Source organism: Phocoena phocoena, chromosome 1 (assembly GCF_963924675.1).
Source record: "Phocoena phocoena chromosome 1, mPhoPho1.1, whole genome shotgun sequence".
NCBI lineage: Eukaryota > Metazoa > Chordata > Mammalia > Artiodactyla > Phocoenidae > Phocoena > Phocoena phocoena.
Genome location: NC_089219.1, coordinates 57,595,686 through 57,617,485, shown reverse-complemented (window position 1 = coordinate 57,617,485; position 21,800 = coordinate 57,595,686). Strand labels below are relative to the sequence as shown.

Genomic DNA, 21,800 nt, shown 5'->3' with positions numbered 1-21,800 from the left:
TAAGTGCCATCAATTGACTTGCTAAGTGCCAAGTGCCAGTACAGAGGAAAAACGACAAACCTCAAATGAGGAGTCACCAACATTACTGGGTACTTGCTATGGGCTACACTCTCTCGTTTATGCTTCACACATACTGCATCATTTAATTATCACCACAGTCCTGTGCCCACATGGGCACTACTACATATTACAGATCAAGAAACTGAGTCTGAAAGAAGATAGTCTTTGGCTCACATTCTCACCGTAAGCAGTGGAGTTAGTTAGGATTCAAATGAAGGTCCACTTAACTCCACGCTCCTTCCACATAAGGAGCCCCATAGGCTTGTCTCGACTCACAGTGGCTTTGGGTGAATTATACTTGTTACATGCTTTTCAGTGTGCAAGGCATATACCTTCAGGAAAATGAGGAAGGCATACTTAAAGTCAGTTATCATAGAGAAGAATTAAGGACACTGAATTTCTGGGTATGTAAATAGGATTAGAGTTGTTTTCAGTCTTCCTCTTCAAAAGTCCCTGCTCACCTGCCTTGGAGAGATATACATATATGTAAAATATATACATATATACATATATAGATATATAAAAATATATTTTATGTGTAAAATGTATATATACACATATAATATATATATTTCATGTGCAGATAATTGTTGCTTTTCAAATTCCACTTAGTCCATAAACGTGATTGGTCAACGTTTTTGTTGTATTTTATAGAGAATTTTCTTCAAACTGGATCTTTGCTTACAGTTCTCAAACCATCATCCAACATTAATTAATGCCGTATTTAATTAACTTCCTAAAACAATATGGTTGACTCAGAAAATGGGAAAATTATGTTTCCTTTTCATCATCAAAGTCACATCAAGCATATTCAACACAAGGACTATTATTAGACATGGACATAAGGCAGGAGACAAAGCCATAATGAAAACGTCTTCAGTATGAGGACTCACATGACCAAAACCTATACAACTTCATACAGACAATACTGAGAGTGATTAAGCATCTGAAGCTAAGCCAGCCAGAGCGTGGTATGACAAAGGATGTGGAGAAGACATGAAGAGCTACTCTATGTAGAACACTTATACGGGATGGCCATTGTGCCGAATACTTTACATGCATTATGTCTTCTACTTTCCAAACATCTCTTTGAGGTACATATCATACCATTATTAGGCATGTGTTACCTTCGAGGAGATTGAAGCTTAGTGAGATTAAATAATTTGCTCAAGGTAACTTGCTCTATAGTAAGTAGAAAGGTGCTGTGACTGAAACCAGATCTAACTTCAATTGTATTTTCAGTGTTGGCCTGTTCATGTTAGAAAGCTTTGCTCCAAGATCCAGCTGGATGCATAGTATGCATTCTCAAGGGGGCAGCTTCTCCCCAAAAGGGGTAGAAATTGGTTCTTAGGGGAAGGTGAAGGAAATCTTTACCTTTTTATGTATGAAGCACACAGATATTCATACAGTACATAACCAGGTGTACAGTACATCTGTGATATTAAAATTGTACTGGGGAGCAATGAGGGGGAAACAAAGGTCTAAAAAGACTCTGTGGGTAAGGGAAGGGGGATAATGAAAAAACAGTTTGAGAAGATCTGGTTTACAGCTTAAAAGGGTCATTGGTTGTGAATGTCCTTTACACCTCATCAACTCTCTTGGGAAAAACTTTACGGGACTGGTTTCGCTAAAGGATAATAATGGTTTATTTCTTTCTTCAAACTTACAGAGTGAATAATATCTATGGGGCTGAAATTATGGGTGGGCTAATCAAGATCATTGGGAAAATATCCAGTAAGGACCCCACAGAGGAACCATAAATGGCTAAAAAGTTTGAAAACAAGTTCAGCCTCACTAGTAATCAAAGAAATACAACAGGAAGAGAGAAATAATTTTTTATCTTTTCAGATTAGAAAAGATCTGAAAAGAACAATACTTCATGCGTGTGAGAATATAATGAACTAGGCACTGTAATATAATGTTGATGGAAGTAAAATTTGGTATAACCTTTCTAGAAACCTGCTTGGCAATGTGTGTCATGAGCCTTTAAAGGTGTCGTAAATTTAGCCCATAATTCCAATTTTAAGGATCTATTCTAAGAAAACGTCTTAAGGCCAAAGAATTATGTGCAAAGATGTTCATGGCATGTGGGAGAACTTGAAGCAATTTAAATGCCTAATAACTGAAGTGAAATAAATCACAATTCATGACAGAATAAAATGCTATGCAGATATTAAAAGGTTTTCAGTAATTAAAAATAGAGCTAAAAACAATCACGTATCACATTTTACCTATTAGATTGGAAAAGATCAGAAATACTGACATAACTCAGTGTTGCTAAGTGCATGGAAAAAATGTTAATCATAATGCTGGTATAAATTTTTGGATGGACATTTGGCAATATGTAGTATTATTTTAGATGTGCATACCCTTTAACACAGTGATTTCAGTTTTAGCAGTTTATCTTTTGGAAAAATTCACACAAGTACGTGAGGACATAGGTTTAAGGCTGCTCACTGCACCATTTTACACAATAGCAAGAAAAAGAAAAGAAAGAGCCAACCTAAATATCCATTAATAAAAGAAAGGTACATGCATACAGTATAATACTATGGAAACATTAACATGATTATATAGATGTATATGTATATAATGCACACACATATATATATCCCAAACACTCCATATCATAAATTTAAATGACTACTATTGAATGCAGATTATAGAGGAGAGTCTATCTTCTATTTGCATAAAACCGTACATACTTCCTTGATTGTTAAGAAACATACTTTTGAAAACATGAAAATATTAAAATTTCTGAAATTGAGATGCATCTTGTAATCAATGTCAAAAGAAAACTGGCAGCTGCTAACAGAACATGTTCCAGAGTTGTCTTTGCTTGTACTTGTGGGAATGTAACCTTGATTAGAAGTGATCAGCTCATCTCGAGGTCCCCTCAGTTGAGTTATTTGAATTGACAGCCTCTCATGTGATTAAATTTGGACCCTTATTTTCCCTTAAGAATTGTTTTTAAAGATTCCATCTGATGCAGTAATAAAGTGAGAAGTTATTTGTACACAGAAGATAAACTGTCACACACCAAGCTATGCAACGGCAGGCAGGAGAAACTGCCAGATGCTTTGAAAAGTAAACCATGGAATTTCGAAAGGTGGGACAAGTAGGTTATGACTGAATTATGCATCATGAAAGAATATATAACTCAGGTGCTAAAACTGTATCTGTCAACAACTTCTGGCTGACTTTCAAGAAAGTTACCTTTTGGCAATTTATAAATAAACTTAGGAAGATGAATGCAGATAAAACCTTGGAAGTTTTGAAGTGCCCCCAAATGAAACCATAAACATCAAAGAGAATAAAAAGATCCAGATTATGAACATGCTGTATAAAAAGCATCAAGTCACTGTGATATTAAATATAACTGCTGATGGCCAGAGTGACTTAGGTGTATCTTTAATTCTGAAATTGAAATAAGTTTAGATTCAACTTCTGATGGTTATACTGAAGATAGTGGCTTGCAATTTGTCTGTTATTGTTAGTTAGGAAAAAAATGCCTTTATACTTTTAATGAAACTTATTTTGCACCTGAAGTGTTGTTAAACCAATGGAGTACATCCCAATGGATGGCTTTTTGGAATCAAGTAAATGCAGCACGTGTGCACACACACACACACACACACACACACGTGTGATTTCAGCATTGTATTTACTCTTTTATTTTTCAGTTCCAGGATCTTTTTTCTTTAACTTTATTGAGGTACAATTGAGAAATAAAATTGTAAGATATATAATGTGTACGTATGATGATTTGATCTACATTTACATTATGGAGGATTCCTCCCATCTAGTTAATTCACACGTCCATCACCTCACATATTTTTCTCCCTTTCTTCCTTCCCTTCCTTTCCTTCTTTATTTCTTTTGTGAGAACATTTAAGTTCTACTCTCTTAGCAAATTTCACTTGTATCAATACAATACAGTGTCATCAACTATAGTCACTACGTTATACATTAGAGCCTCAGACCTTATTCATCTTATAGTTGAAAATTTGTACCCTTTTACCAGCCTCTCCATATTTCCCCCACATCCAGGCCCTGGCAACCACTTTTCTACTCTCTGTTTCTATGAGTCTGACTTTCTCTTTTCTAGATTCCACATATAAGTGATACCATGTAGTATTTGTCTTCCTCAAGATCCATCCACGTTGTTGCAAGTAGCAGGATTTCCTTCTTTCTCTGTATTTACTCTTTTATCTATACTTCTCCATATTGTTTGAAGTTTTAAAAAGTAATGTGCTTACATCAATTTCACAATCAGAATAAAACACTGAGCTATTTTCAAATACAGTTTAATGGCATGGGGGACATTATCATATGTTAAAGTAAGAGAATGCATACTTATATACTGTATGAAAATATAAACTACACAAACACACATGAGTCACCTACACAAGAAAAACCTTAGAAATAAATTACACCAGAACAGTGGTTATCTATGGTTATTAGATTATAGGTTATTTCATTTTTTATAGCTTTCTGTTTTTCTAAATTTTATATAATGAGCATGATTAGGGATAGTGTGGCAAAAAATATTATAAATAGAAGATGTGGTACAAATATACAATGGAGTATTACTCAGCCATTAAAAAGCATGAAATAATGCCATTTGCAGCAATATGGATGGACTTGGAGATTATCATGCTCAGTGAAGTAAGTCAGACAGAAAGATGAATATCATTTGATATCGCTTATATGCAGAATCTAAAAAAAATGGTACAAATGAACTTACTTACAAAACAGAAACAGATTTATAGGCTTAGGTAACGAACTTATGGTTACGGGGAGGGGAAGTGGGGGAGGGATAGATTGGGAGTTTGGGATTGACATGTACACACTGCTATGTCTAAAATAGATAACCAACAAGGACCTACTGTATAGCACTGGGAACTTTACTCAATACTCTGTAATAACCTATGGGAAAAGAATTTGAAAAAGAATAGATACATGTACATGTATTGATATAAGTGAATCACTTTGCTGTACACATGAAACTAACACAACATTGTTAATCAACTATACTCCAATATAACATAAAAATTTAAAAAGAAAGAAATTGAGAGTTATACTAGGATCTTAAATAACTCTGAAGTTTCTACATTTCTCCTTTATTTCTTGAATGGTTTCTGTTCTTACAGTCAAAAAGTAGATGCTGGTAATTTTGAATTTTATGATATTTGATATTTATGAATGGAGAGGCATAAAGAATGCTGTCAGTCCTAGTCTGACTGCCTGAAAGCCTGCTATTTGAGCCACCAGTTTCCTGGGGAATGGGCTGTGAGCAGAGTCCAAAAAAGGCAAAATCTAGGAAAGGAGTAATCAACATTAAGTAACTCATTCTTCCCCTTCCTGGACTCACCCGTTACAATGATGACTGCAACTCCGGAAAGTCACCAAAACATCTTTGAAAAATTAACCTCACCCTTGCTCCTTTGTGATACTTCTCCAGAAAAACCTTTCATGTTTCTCAAAGGCATAGTTCAATGAGCCTCTAAATCAAATCTTGAAGCAATGTTGCAGTTACTCTGAATATAAGACTGAGCAACACAATTGTAAGTCGCACACACTGTCTGTGTGAATATGTGCCAGCAGGAAAAGAAGCCCCAAGGCCATATTTACTAATATCCTGGTGACTCAGTACAGCAGAGCCAGCAGAAAAGGAACACGTCCATGAAAATTCCTGTCTGCTGAAATTCTACACTCTAGCAGAGATTATTGCCACATACATGTTGCAAAATAGTTGAAGATACAAAAGGGTTAAAATCTTAAGGGCAATGACTTATCTTAATGCCTTATTTTGATGACCCCAAATCAATCTCTGATTTAATAAATAAAGCAATGAATCTAAAATTCTTAGCACATATTAAGTATTCATTAATGTTAATTATTTTAAGAAATGATTATATTTGTATAGTACTTTATAGTTTACAAAGGCCTTTCACAAGTAATTGATTAAAGTCTATTAGGAGTATGTTTGATATTGATGAAATATATACATTCCACATACATAAAAGGGCTTAGAAATGGGAGATTCTCCCGAGTCTTGACATCACCTCTTTGAATCCCTTTTTCATTCACTGTGTCAGCTCTCCTCTCTCTAGTGGGTAATCAAAGGTCCTTTTCTCTGTCTGGGGGAGTCAGAGTCAGGAGTACAATGTATGGGCTGTCTCCATCTGTGGACAGCTCTTCTTAGAAGACACATAATAAAAAACTATTGTACAAACTAGTATGTGTAAAATAAGTTACAGGGATATATTGTACAACACAAGGAATATAGCTAACATTTTATAATAACTTGAAATGGAGTATAACCTTTAGAAATTGTGAATGACTATATTTCACACCTGTAACATATAATATTGTACATCAGCCACACTTTAGTTTAAAAAAAGCTATGCATGATGAAGGCTCACAACTATGCAAAGGTAAAATAGATCCTTCTGGTGATTCTCAGCTTCTCCACTCTTTTCTCAGGAAGTTTGAAGTTACTTGTCAAATTTGCTGAAATACCTTGATTTACAAATTCCTTAGTAAAAGAAATGGTAACAGATTTTCTTCCAACATCTCCCATCAGCATGAACACAGCATCCCGAGGAGTGTATCACCAGGCAGATCATTAGCCTCAGCGAGGCAGCTTTAATGATTGGCTCTGGTGGAGGCTGGTGGTAGGAGGTGAGTGTACAGCAGGAGGACGCATCCTGCTTCCACGGGATTCTCCTGCTCCATAAGCAGCCAGAAAAGAGGGCCCATTGTCCCTGCTGACAAAGAGCAGGGGGCCATGTAGCAGCTCACGGCAGACTGAGTTGCCAGATGCTTTATGTGGAAGACTAGAATGCAGCAACCTGACCTTCTTCAAAGCAGGCGATAACTAAACAAAGCAGTCCAGGGATATGGGAAGGTGGACAACAGTGGTAATAGCTAATCATTATTGAGCACTTTGCATGCACTGACCTCGTACTTGACTATTTAATCTTTACTACAACCACTACAATACTATGAAATAGGTTACTATTTCCCAGTAATACCATAACTATTCCAATTTCCAGAGAAGAAAACCAAGACTTAGGTTAAGTAGCTTCCCTAAAGTCACATCATGCTTAGACTATAATTTAGACCCCGAAGGCTAGTTCCAAAGCCAATGCACGCGCATACATACACACACACACACACACACACACACACACACACACTTTCTCCCTGTCTCTAAATATATATATATTCCATGTATTTTTCTCTATCTCTATGGATATATGTGTGAGTACATGCATGTGTGTACACTGAAAGTAAACTAATATAAATTAAATGGGGACTTTGTCTATTTCTAATATCTAGGATAATACCCAATATGCCTTTAGATTAACATTTATACATTATGTAAGATTTTTATTAGAATTCTAACTCAGCAAAACATTTTATCTTTCTTTAAAGCGGACTCTGTGTAGACTTAAAAGTCATGCCTGTCTCTTCTTCTGGAAGCTCTCCCTAACTTCTAGGCCAGGTTGTCTTTCTGCTGGGTGCCTCCCCAAACATCCTATCTCCTGAATTATAACAATCTCTGCATGTTACTGTAACAACTTGTTTAATGTCTTTTCTATGCTCCATGAAGGTAGAAACATGCTTTTCTTGTTCCCGACTGTAACCCCAGTATCGTTCATAGTGCTGAGCACATAGTAGAGGCTCAGTAATTACTTGCTGACTGAATGAATACAGCCACAACAATATTTGTCCTTATAGCAATATTATCAAGGTCGTGTTCTACCAATTTGTTCATTGTTTTCCCTATCAGATACCTACCTATTGTAGAATTAGTAAACATGGTAAACCTTAGCATTTTAATCAATTTTGTGCACATACATACAAACATATGTAGACAGTCCTAATTCCTGCTAGAGAATATTAACTGCAAGCATGTCTAGACACATTGCCGCTACCATGAGGAGGAATTTAGAAACTCTGTAATGTCATAAGAAGCAACTAATTGCTCCTTTTGAACATGACTTATATAAGTTTACCGTGGGGATAGGCAGGGAACTTTAAAATTTATTGCAAGAGCTCCTATTTCATGGAAAAAGAAAAATGAAGTGCCCTATTAAAACAAATAATTTTCTTTCTATTTATAAGCCAAAAAATACAAAATTTATTACTCAATTATTTGTAAGGTTTATACAAGTCATTAAGTTTTTGTTTGATGTACTCAACAAATATTAAAGATTCCTTCAGTCTCAAATGATGGTCAGTTTTGAGCGTTCACGTCTGTGGGTCAGAAGGAAGAGATAGAAGCTTACAAGACAGATGAGAAGGACACACGCCCAAGAGAGGATGAAAGGCGTGGACAGGCAGCGGTCAGGGAAAAGAGGCAGGATGTCACCTCTACGCTAACTTGTATTTGCAATAATGGCCTTCTAGAAGCTGGTATCCTCCTTCTAGGCTTGGTGTCTGCAATTTTCCTATCTGTTACTTAGGTGAACGGTCATACTCAGAGTGCAGCCGGGTGAGCCGGTTAGGCGCTCTCCCCCGAACACGAGTGACCGAGAGACAACAGATGAGCAAAAGATCTAGGCACTTAGTATATACCACAAAAACCTGTCCATTAAATATCCTGCATTCAAAATTAACCATTAATACTGTGTGGTTATTTAAAGAAAAGATACAATGGAGCAAGTTCCAGGCTACAATGCATTCCTTTTCCCATATGGTTCCTGATACAGGCTTGCCCCAAGGCTAAACCCTTACCTCCCTGGATTCAGTCCTCACGTCTAAGCAAATAACTCCCACATTTCCACAGTCTGTTTACTCCTGGACTCATACTATATAGATGGTGTGCAGGACTTCAAAGCTGAGACGTCTCCAAAGAAACTCATTTTTTCTGACCAAATCTAGTGCTCTTGGAGTCTCCTTTCTTCTGGTTTACAACAGTACCCTTCTCCCTGTGTCTCAGAATAGAAGTGTTCACTTATTTTCCACAACCTACTAGATGTCAGATGTTTCTACCCCAATGGTGATTTCCAAAGCTCTCCGTGAAAACGGTACCGTCGGTTCTTTCCTACTTCTCCTGAACTGCTTCAGTAAATCCCCAAATTTCTCTGTGCCTCTAATCCTAAAAGTCAAAGATGATCCTACCAATTTCTTTCTCCAAAATTTCTCAAAGTTCCACCTTGCATAAAGATTGTAATCAAATTCCTTCTCTCAGTATTGAAAGCCTTTTGGAATATGATCTCTACTTACTTTTCAAGATCATTTCTTAAAACATTCCTGGCCTCTCCCAGTGTTTACTGAATATAATGTGGATATCATTCCTGGGTATGACGTGGATATCACTCACCCTAACGCCTTTGCTCAAGTCATTCTTCAAACTGGAACAATCTTAGGTGTCTGAAGTCCTCCTTGTACCTTACTGTCAGTCAGGTCAAAGTCCCTGTGTCTCTAAAAAGCTTTCCCAGATTCCTCCCAGTTAAAAAAAATCTATCCATTACTCATACATTTCCAGCGTGTTTTTAAAATTCTATTATGACATTCACTACAGTGTGCCTTTTATAGAAAATCCTAACTCTTCTATTTCTTGTGAATTCCTACAAGGCAGAAGCCATATTGTTTTACCTCCATAACTCCTTCACAGGGGAGTGTGATAGCTCTCTAATAGCTAAGAGCAGCTCAGGGAATGCTTGTTAACCACTGAAAGAAGAAATACAAGAATGAACAGTCTTTAGCTTTTCTATTCTATTCATTACTAACCCTAGTTCCCTTTTCCTGATCTAGGGAACTATTTAACTTATGCTTCAGGTTTTGAAATTGTCTACACATAACAACTCTTCTTTGTGGGGCTTAAGGCTTTGTGCTGTTCTTATTTGTTCTTCATTTGGTAACCTCAATCAGATGAGAAACACTACGATTTAATCTACTTTTGCACCCAGACAAGTGTGACTGAAACTCAGGGTTCATTTCCTTTGTTGGGGAATAAAAGACTTCAATCTTGAGCAAAGCAAAGGCTGTCCAACATTTACATATTTTAAAATTATCGAATTATCTTCATTTTCTTTTGCATGAGGGACACATTCAGAAACAACTGTGTATTTTGGACCATATTAGAAGAAAATACACCATCAGTGAGTCTGATGGGGATACGAAAGGAAGCTCCTGGCCTTAGTCACTACCAGAGACCCAAGAGGTCACTTTAGAGACCAGGAAAATACCAGAAATAAACAAATGCATCTTAGCTACAGAACCTTCTTGGCCCCTTCCCTTAATTCTCCTCATTCAGTTTGAATGAAAATTCAAAGTATGAAAAATAAAAACATTTCAGAGCTACGAGTAATAAAAAGACATGGAGGAATCTTAAATTCATATTATTAAGTGAAAGAAGCCAATCTGAAAAAGGCTACACCTTGTATAATTCCAACTATATGAGATTCTGGAGAAAGAAAAACTAGGGAACCAGTAAAAAGATCAGTGCTTGCCAGTGGTTGGGGAACTGGGAAAGAATGAATAAGCAGAGCACAGAGGACTAGGGCAGTGAAAAAACTATGTAGGATATCATAATTACAGACACATGTCATTACACATTTGTCCAAACCAATAGAATATAAAACACCAAGAGTGAACCCTAATGTAAACTATGGACTTTAGGTGACTACCCTGTGTCAATGTAGGTTCATCAATTGTAACAAATGTCCCACTCGGATGAGGAAGATTGTGCATGTGTGAGGGCAGGGGGTGAATGGAAAATCTCTGTACCTTCCCCTCAATTTTACTTTGAACCTAAAACTGCTCTAAAACATAAAGTCTATAAAAAACCAAAACCAAACCAAAAAGCCTTTCATATCGTGTAGTATGTTAGTAAACCAAACACACACACACACACACACACACACACACACACACACACACACACACACACAAACTATCTTAACTTGATTTTCCTAATTATCCTACCAGGTGGGTATTATACCTTCCACTTTAAAAATTACAAAACAGAAAACTCAGACATTAAATTCTCAAGATCACATAGTGAGTGGCACAGCGAAGATCTGAATATTATAGTGGTTAGGAGCATTTATAACATAACACTAACTCCCTCTGAACCGATTTACACACTGACTAGCTGTGTTATTTTGGGGAAGTAACCTGAATTCTCAGTGCCTCTGTTTACTCATCTGTAAAGTGTGAATAACGATAGTGCCCACTTCACACAGTTGCTGTGTAGAGTACACGAGTTTGTGGCCAGGGAGTAATTAGCAGAAGATGAGAGCCATGGTAAGGGTTTATTGGTGATATTGCATCAGCAGTATTGGTATAAGCAGCAGTACTCTGGATATGCTGAATCCAAATAAAATCAACTTTTCACTAAAGGGTACCCTTTGCTTGGTGACTTGGGATAGAAACTGCCACCTACTCTTAAGCTTTCCCACAAGTATTTAATTGTATAGAATTCTGATATGAATTCTGTACATTCACATCATCCCTAGCAACCCATTCATAATTTGGCCTGGACATCAGGGCTAAAACAGGGAGCACTTTGCTGACTACGATGTTAAGAAACACATATTAGGTCTTTGTCCCAGTTCCTGGCACAGAGCTCCTCAAACCCTTGTGATTGCTTGAGCGAGAGGGTTAGTGGGGGCTTTGGGGTTATTCATAAAAAGTCTCTTTTAACCATACTTGAGTCCATACTAAGGAGGTGACTCTTGGAGGATGGGGGCTGGTTGGTTAAAGGGTTGAACTTTCTGTTCCATCTCCCAACCTCTGGAAGAGGAGAGAGTCTGGACATTGACTTAATCACCAGTAGTCAATGATTCACGCAACTGTGCCTACATAATGAGCCTCCCATAAACCCCCTAAACGATGAGGTTTGAAGAACGTCCGGGTTGGTGGACACATCAAGGTACTGACAGGGTGGCACACCCAGACAGGGCATGGGAGATCCGTGCCTCTACCCCCATACCTCCTCTTAGTCATTTCTTTTATTTGCCTGTGCCTGCGCTGTATCCTCTAGAATAAACGGTTGATAGAAAGTAAAGCTCTTTCCTGAGTTCTGTGAGCTGTGCTAGCAAGTTATCAAAACCCAGGAGGTGGCTGTGGAGAGCCCTCAATTTACAGGCGGTCAGTGAGAAGTACAGGTGACTTGTGGGACTTGTGACTGGTGGGTAAAGCGAGGGGCAGCCTCGTGGGACTGAGCCATGGGGTGTGCCTAACTCCAGGTAGTTACGTCAGAATTGTTCAGTGTGAAGGGAAACACCCCACATGTTTGGTGTCAGGAGTGAGTGGAATAAAGAGAGAGGCTTCTCTTTTACTGACTTTCTTGTCTATCTCCAGCATGACAGTCATACACAAAACATGTGAGCCAAGGCACCTGCCTCAAAGAACAGGAACAAGTGAAATATCAGCATGTTGGCCAATCCCAGAGATTTTCAGAACCAGGTCATTAATTTCTTGTGAAGAGGTCGAGTGAATTCTGAAACCCTCAGCAGATCTGCCTGGTAGAACATTTTGCAGGTTCAGCTCCACTTGAACCTTCTTCACAGGTTTAGGCTATTTTAAAAACTGCGACCTTCAGTTATGAATAGAAAGGGCGTTACATTTTATATTGACAATGTACTTTACATAGAAAGATTCAGAATAGCTAGGAAGTGCGATTTTAATATGTTTAATGAAGACAGTCTTGTATCACTGCTTTTTATGTTTCTATATCGTTTCCCCAACTGTGACTTGCAGAGTTGGGTATTCCATAACTTTACTGCATTATTGATTGAAAAGGGCCTACAGTGGGGTAGGGGCAATTAGTGGACACTTCCCACTTCAAGAATATTGTGAATTTAGCAAAACAGCTGCTTCCCAGAAAATTGGTTATGCCTTTCAATTTTTCTTTCTTTAGTGACTCTCAGATGAATGAATTACTATCCTCCTGGTCATATGTGAAAAACTTGACCTGTTTGCTTCTTACAGGATGCTATTACTATTGTCAGGGCAAAGAAAGTTGAGTGGTCCATGACTACGATTATGTCTTACCAATTTTTAAGCAGGGATATTTAATAACCTACTGAAGGAGGTCAGAAGTTAAAAATATCCCAAGTGTTACTTTTTTCACATGGACTACATAATTCCAAAGAGGAAAATGTAGATCCCACTGTATAGAGACATACTTTTCCTCTGTGGGGTCTAACCTGGATAAAGAAGAAAACTTGAATGTAGGCTTGGCTAGTGGACTGAACGAGAGTGGGGTGGACATGAGACTAGAGGTTTCAACAAGGTTAAAGATAAGGTGTAGTCCCGGGACCAGGAAGCTGGAATGTTAGGAGAGTTGGAAAAACCTGCGAGCATCACCTATCTCAAGGGGCTGTTGCGAAGGCTGAATGAGATCACGGATGCGGAGCAGAGCATCAGCCTCGGTCTCCAGCTAGGAGCCTGGTTTCAATCCCTTCTCTGCCTCTTCTTGGCTGAGTGATCTTGCAAAAGTGACTTATGTTAGCTGAATCTGAATTGCCTCATCAGTGAGTTGTGCAGGTAAAATGAGATAGTAGATGAAATGTACTTTTTGCATAGTAAGAGCTCAGGTGTTAGTTATTATTGTTCATTACTTTTATTACCTCAGGTCCTCTTATTTATTTATTTTCACCCCCAATATGTTCCATTCTCCTTCCCTATTTTATTTTATTTTTTTCTGTAGAATTTAGGCTGTAAATTTTACTTGTTTATCTTTTCACTTTTGATTCTCCACATTAAAATGTAAGCTCCATGGTGACAGGGAATTTTTCCTGTTTTGTTCCCTACAGGGGAGTGCCTAGGACAGTGCTGGCACACAGTAGTACTCACTAAATATTTGTTGAATGAAAGAATCATTGTATAGGAGTATAGGAAGGGGGACACATGGTTAGTTCTGAGATAGCCAAAATGACACTTGTCAGTAGGGACCTTTTCCAAGATGTGGTCAGAGGTGTGCGTTAATGAGTGGAGGGAAAGTTTATTGGAACTGAAGAAGTCAAGAGGCTCTGGAGCGAGGGTGTTGGGTGGATCATCCCCATCGAATCTATGACACAAAATGAAGCTAGGGAGTGAGGTGGAGAAGAGGGTGAAAAGGGGCTGCCAGCATCCCTAAGCCTGTAGATGAACGCTGAGGAATGCTCCGTAGTCAGTGGTGGACGGCCGTAGGTAAAAGGCAGAATGAGCAGATGGCTGCTTTACATTATGGGGAGTGGGAGTTGGAGGTAGCAATGGGGAGTTGGGAGAACTCGCAGTCCCATGACATAGGGCCCACAGAAGACTGAGGAACTTTCCGTGGAGAGAGCTAGAGGAGAAGAGATGGCCCCTGGAGAGAGCTGGGATGCAGTTAAGGAAACAGGTGGGCGAGTGTGGCAGAGAGCCTGGGAATGCAGAGAAGGGTGTTGCTAAGGACATGGCAGTCCCACAGGTTGGTGGGAGTGAGACTAGTAAACGGGAGCACGGAGCTGTCTTGAGAGGAGAGTGCAAGTGGCTGTATGCACAGAGGAGAGGTGACACTCAAGAATGTATGGCTGTAGGTCGTCTTTTTCTCCATTACCAGATACAAGATGATTTTGTAGTTAAATAAGTTAAACAAAGAGAGGGACAGCACATTTCTGGAAGCATCTTGATGTTCAAATGCTCTACAGAATTATTCAAATATCTAACAGTCACATCTTCTACTTGTTATGGAAATATCTTTCCCTTCCTTCCATCTCAGAAGAATACTTGATAGTTTCAGTTGGATATACTCCTGGATGAATGAATTTAAACAATTACCACCTTTCGTAACCTTCACCACTTTTTTTCAGCTCAACTTAAATAGGTTAAAATTTCAGTGAATTTTTAAAAGATGAAATTGTTTATAAAAGTAAACCACTAAGACAAGCTTTGGAACTCTTCTGAGTTAGAACTATCATCTAATGCTTTTCTATCTCTCTTGTTAAGTTAAATTTGGAGGTGTGAAGCATCTCAAGTTATCTCCAAATAAGTTCATAAGACAAAGTTCATTAGTGAGTTGGCTGATTGGTCAGTGACTCAAACACTCACTGGGTAACCACAATGCCTAGAGCACTGTAAGAACAAAGCAATGGATAAGACAGGCTAAGGTTTTGAACATGATAGAAACACTATTTAGATGCCAACCAATAATAATTTCAAAGCTATTTGGAACAAGTGAATATTTTGAGCTGGGAATCTTTCTTCCTTTTCTGCATTCCCTGAATAAAGAATTGAAGATAAAGATAATTAACATTAATAATAACAAATGTGGGTACAGCCAGAGTACCCTAGAAAAATATACTAAAAGTGCTACTCAATAAAACATGTTGAATGACAGTCTTTTGGGAGTTTAAAATTTGGGTAGGGGCACTATTCTCAAGGCATTTTAACATGTCACTGTTTCTATGCCATTTTATCATCACAGCAGAAAATTTAAAAATCATTCCAGGTTGCACTAGCTAAAACTACCTGAGATGAATGTACATAAAAGATGAAAACAAAGTTTTCCATTCTTAAAATGTAGCCATCCTTATGTCATTTTTAGTTCCGTGGGTAAGGTGTCATTTTTAGTTTCTCTTAAGTCTTCTCTTGAAGTTCACTGTAATGTATTTTCATCTGCATGAGTGTTTCTTGATGAGAAGACTAGGGACACATTTATGAAACAGCTGCTCCTATAGTCCCTTAAGAAGCCTTGCCTATACTTTCCAGCCTTGAGCAAAGTCCAAGATGAAGCTAACACAGAACTAGAGATTCCAATTAATTTCTATTCAACCTCTTTCTTGTATGACTTCTCTTGGCTTAAATTGAGATGCTTAAGGAATTTAGATCTTACTAATTAAAATAGCAATGTTACCAACTTTAGATACCCCCAAATCTACTAACAAATATTTTCTTTTCCTAAAAAGAAAAAAAGGGGTTCACATTGTTATTTCATATGTTTATTAATACTTATATTTGATTGATGATGTGGATTTTAAAAAGAAACAAACCAACAACCAAAAGTTCTCTTTAGATTGGTATCTTCAGAAAAAGTCTACCTCTCTCTGTTTAAAGAAATCCAAGCCAAAACACAAGCAAAGCAACCAACGGATACTCTAAAGACAAAACAAACCACACCAACAAAAAATTATGAAATATATTTTTTGGAGCCCCAGATGTTACTTGAAGGTTGCCGGTAGCATATGGCTTAATTTCCTGGTTAAAGCAGGGTAAACTACAACTTCTACTGTGGCCAGACTGAACCAGAGAAAGGGCCTTTATGTATGCAGGTATTGGCTATAAGTCAGGATCACCAACCTATTCAACTGTAGCTTCTGCTCTGAGTTGTGCTGATCAGTAAAAAGACACCTGGGCACTTTTTAATTCCATCTGATTCGAAGAGAAAGTTTAGCAGGTCATAAGTTTGTGGATTTTGCATCTTGGTTATCACAAAATTAATAGCCCGAGGCAACGAAGGTTTCCGACATCACGTGGAAAATATGCATCTTCCCTTAAAGACTGCCTATCCACCTGTTCTCTGCCTGACCCAGGATAGACATCAAGTATTTGGGAAGCTTTAAATCATACAATATTTCCTGCTGCTACCCAAGCTACTCCAAGCTAAGGACTTCCATCTCTGGGACCACCTTGCAAGGAAAAGTCACTGTTAAGAGAAAAAAGCCACACCACAAAAAACTACTTCAAAATCTGTATCAGTCATTCTGATTTTTTACAACTGTGCTAAAACACACACTTAAGAAAGTTCTTTTTGTTGTCATGAAATATAAAACATTCAATATTTAGGTTCAATTCTAGAGTAGAATATTTTTTGGCCAACTTTTTATCCCAAGATAAACGTAGCTATTTAAAATCGTAGAAAGCAGAGTTTTAAGTGATATGTGTAAGATAGTCCATTAATTAAGTTGAACTACTTAATTTTTCCTATACAATAGTTTAAACAGGCCATTTTATCAAATGCCTGGCCTGTAAAAATGATTTAGAATTTAAATATAAAATAGAAGAATGCTAATCCTTAATACAGAATATAACAAATTATCTAACATTGAGGTTAGATACCTGACATTATATTTATGTATATTTTCTTTCATCTTCTAAAATGGCAAGTCCAGTGGTAGCTGTACATTTTACTAGTCATTCCAGTTTCAATTTCCATTTCAGAAGATGTAAATAGAACTTACTAAAATACTTTTTTTCTTTTCCTCACTTTTCTGACCTCCCATGCAGCATTCCTTGTCATAAGAATATTTACACATTTACATTTTACAATAATGGATGTTGTATCTGAAATATTAATTATCCAAAGCAAAGTTAAATTCCAATTCCAACCAAAAATGTCCTTATATTTGTTGCATTGCATTTGCAAAAGAGTTAAGAAAGAGCCCTGGTTGACAGAGTTAAGTTCCTTGCCCAAAAAAGGTGTTTGTTTTTTTTCAATTTAACACAGTTAATTAAGTAACCAATATTAACTGCAAATTAGCTTTAATTTTTTAATATGAAAAAATCGAAGATCCCATACAAACCAAATTCATGGAATATTTTCTTTAGTATTTAATATTTTCGAAGTAGCCATAGCATTTTTATATAGAAAGTGAGACCAGGTCTTTTGAAGAGAATTGGGATTTTAAAATGTGAATGGGGAAAAGGCACGAGGGGAGGATAAATTAGAATCTGGTATGCTATGCACTACTTACCTTCAAAAGTCAAATAAAACTTTCCTCTGTCAAACCAAACGAGGGAAGGCTGTTCATTCTCTGCATGGCCAGGAGTTGAAGCGGGATGGGAAAGGTTAAGGAGAGGGAGAGAGAAGGACACAGTATGAGTTACAGAGCAGGTCATTAATCTCACTAGGGGGGAGGGCAGAGGCACTGCATGCCGTTAGCGTGCAGGAAAAAGGGAAGGCTGGCAATCTATTATTATTGTTATTTTGTTTTCAGTTCGGGAAACAGAAAGCAAAAGCAAAGCTATGGAGGCCTAAAGGGATGGGCACGTGTTGCTGGTAGCTTGGTACTCGGTGCTGGTGCGCATGGAGCAGAAGTCTTCCTGGCCATGCAGGGGTGTCAGCATATTTTAACTGCACTAGTTTGGCCAAACCGTCATTCAGCAATTGCTGTATTTATTTCATCTTCAATGTCATCCCCTTCTATGTTTTCAAAAAGATAAACTCGGAGTTATAGGTTATATAAAACTTAGCTGAGGTTTTCAATGACAACAGCATTGCATATCAACTGAAAGTTCATGGAAGATGTCATATTTCTTCCATCCCCTCCCCTGGAATCACCTTAGGCATCCAGACACAAAACACCCTTTACCTACATACCAAAGAAAAAACAAGATTACTAACGGTGCTCTACTATATTTTTAATTAAAAAGCCGTCACTGGACACGTAATTCTGAGCAGTTAAATTATTCCTCCTTTTGTAAATTCACAAAGCAATAGCATCTCACCTTTTTGGAACCTTTTCACTGAGAAACTGTCATGCAACCTGCGGCTTTATAAAATGTTCACTCAAAAAACATTTCAGTGGCATGAGTTCCACGATGAACAGTAAATAGACGGTGCATCTGATCGGCACTGGCCACTCATGAGGCGAGGAGCATGTCCATGAATTCATGTTGAGCATTCAGATGGCATAAGGGCTTGGATTTTTAAAGTCTAGATATCTAGAGCTCACTCGGCTAGCACCATACCTGCAGGCGTTTCACAGCGCCTTTCAAACGAGGGCAGTTTGTCATAAAAAACATCATCTTCTGACACTACGAACCAAAGAAATATAAAGGAATGGAAAACAAAAACACAAATACAAATCTCAAATGAAATCAAGCAACACACTTTACTGATCGAAACACAGGAATGATTTTAATGGAAAAGGAAACAAAACCTAAGACACTGCGATTATGGAAAGGGTATAAAAAAGTGATGTGCTTATTTCATGATGAGCCTATGAGAAGAAATGGAAATCTAAAAAATGCCAGATGTTAGCATCTGTGAATTCACTGAAGTCAGCTCCATGGAAAAAATCACACCCCCACCTTTTCAGGGAGTTGTTAAAAGCACTATCATTAATAATTGACTCGTGCAGGTGTATTTCATTCAGACACAATTCTCAAGTGGCTGGACATATATCCATCAACAGAACCTCTGGACAGAGCGCTGACAGCTCAATGGGATCACCCAGCATGCACCTTCCTCCCCATGGGGAAAGAGGAAGCTTTTAATGAGACCATAAAAATGCAACAGTATGAATCTGAGGTCCCTGAATGAAGTATCCCATTTCAACTTCATAATATCCAAATTCAATTTGCCTTGCACTGTACTTGGTAGTTATGGATTGTTAATTTTGAATAGCATTATTGTAATTCTATCTTTGGCTATGGTATCAGGCATGGCCAAATGTCTTTGTAAACTGGTCACAACAGTTGCTCTGAATCCCAACCGTTCTGGATCTCTGTACACGGTCTCCCTCCTCACCAACAAACGAATGTAGACAATTGAAGTTTTATTCTATGTGATTTAGATCAATCAGTGCTACAGGTCTGAAGGGCATTATTATAACTTTAATAGAAAATTGAATAAATTCTGTACAAATTTCTAGGGAATTTTTCTAGGGAATCTTCCCTAGAACACAGAGAAGTAAGATAAGGAAATGGATGAGGGTAGTAAAATTATTTCAAAAACTCTGTTTCTTGGAAAATATTCTACTAGCTTGCCTCCTTAGACTTAGTGAATAAGGCGGGGAAACTATTTCTTTGTCAGTTCTTAAGGCTCTAGGATAGCACCTGTCAATCAGCTTTTAATATACATGTGGCTTCCTTGGTGGCTAGAATAAGAGAATGCAACTCCTATAATATCTGTAGGAGAGGAAAAAGAACTGGCCCTAAGAAGGATACCCCATAATATCTCCAGAAAATAGGACTCAAAAAAGTTACATTGGCAGAAACTGAATGTAACAGTGCCTTTTCATACCTATTAGTGGGGAATGGTGGAGAATATTCCTTTCTTTTGAAGAACTAATTTTCTGTTTACAATCTCCTTCAAATGAGGAGCCTCCAATACTGTCATTTGTTCTTTGAGCTGAAGTTACAAAAGAATGGTTCGTAAGGGTTGAACAGGGTGGCTATCATTTTTTATTGTGGTTGTAGACATTGAGCGCTTAGAAGAAAACATACTAAATACGTCAGAGAACTTAAAAAATGGGTGGTTGCATAGCTCTGTGCTTAATTTAAATAAGGGCAACACTCAAATCAAGTACAGAAGAAAAATTTCCTTAAGAACTAACCATGGAAATTGCCTCAGATTGATCTGAGATAGGGAAGTCAGTACTGGAGACAGGCTTTTCAAAAAAAAAAAAAAAAAAGGCAGAAGGAAAAAAATACTAAAGTGTGAGAATTTAAAATTGGGATCAAGAATATCTACCTCCAAAGGTCTTTCTTTTTGTCCAGAATAATTGATGTTAATATAGTTATATTTTTTAAAAAGCTTATCTAAGTCAGAATTGCCACCCAGCTTAGAGAGACAAAGACTTGGAGGAAATATTTTAAGTTTTAAATGCTATGACTAATATTCCTGTACTGAATACAAATCACTTTTGCTCAAAGATCTACACCAAAGGAAGCATCAAAGTCCATCTGATGCTTCCTTTGGTGCCTGTAAATGATTACCTTTCATTCATTACAGATTCCTGGGATGTTAAAGATGTAATTTAAAAATGCATAATTAACAGTGAAGGAATATAATTCATAGTGAATTTAACAATGAAGAAAAATTGTCTTCATGGTGGTCTTTTTGCATTGGGGTACCAAAGGAAGGTTTTGCAAACATCGAAAAAAATGACTATCACCTATAGAAATAAGAAACAAATAATAAATTGGATATATACAATTAGAGATGACTCCCTGTTTATCTCTATCTCTAAATGTCTAGGAATTTGTTTCTTACAATAGAATAACTTTAAATACTTTCTTTATTCATATAATATTAATAGGATTCTTCCCCCCAAATCAAATAGTGAAGGTCCTGTGAGCTTTGTTCAGTACAAAAGGAGTTTATTGTATTTCATTGATTCTACTATGTGTACTTTTTAACCTCTCTGGAATTGGGATGGGTCTTAAAATCAGTATGATAAGAAAGTATTGCACCTTACCTCAACTGGCAGCTTTCTCCACCCTTTCTCAGTCATATAGAAAATAATAGTGCATCTTCTGATTGAAGGTAACTTAAATTCAGTGACATATAGTTGCAAAGGTACTCTTCATTATTTGAATGTGACAATGCACAGAAAGTCCTGTTTTCAATTTGGCATCAGATTTACTACTTTATAATCACAGGTCTCATGAAAAAGATTTTATGCTCGAAGTCTGGCAGGAGCGAATTCTTACTTGAATTGTTGTGTAGGAAGACCAGACATGCTCTTAAAAATTTAATCCTTGAATTATATTAAACTATGCAATAAGCAAGTACAAATAATAAGTATCCAGTTTCTGCCACACATGTCCCAATTTTGGCACAAGTGTCACAGGAAATGTCAGAAAAGTATCTTGGTGGAGGGAGGGAAATATTGAGCCATCGATGTCAGGAATTTGCTGCTGAAATTCTATCTGCCCCAAGCCATCTGATTACATTAAGTTGATGTTCCAAGGCAGTCATGAACAGTCAGCACCTTAGTGCTGAACAGCCAAAGCACATCCTCTCCAAAAAGAGATAAACAACGCTACACAAGGTGCTGCTGGGCGGTCGTTGACAATGTATTTACTTC

General features: G+C 37.5%; 1 protein-coding gene across 1 annotated transcript in view; it reads right to left on the bottom strand.

Moving 5' to 3' along the window:
- SGIP1 (SH3GL interacting endocytic adaptor 1) overlaps nt 1-21,800 on the bottom strand; it is a 209,437-nt gene that overhangs the window by 29,032 nt on the left and 158,605 nt on the right. The window contains exon 19 of the mRNA XM_065885603.1: nt 17,739-17,798. Coding sequence (XP_065741675.1) covers nt 17,739-17,798 — 60 coding nt within the window. The remainder of the gene's footprint in view (nt 1-17,738; nt 17,799-21,800) is intronic.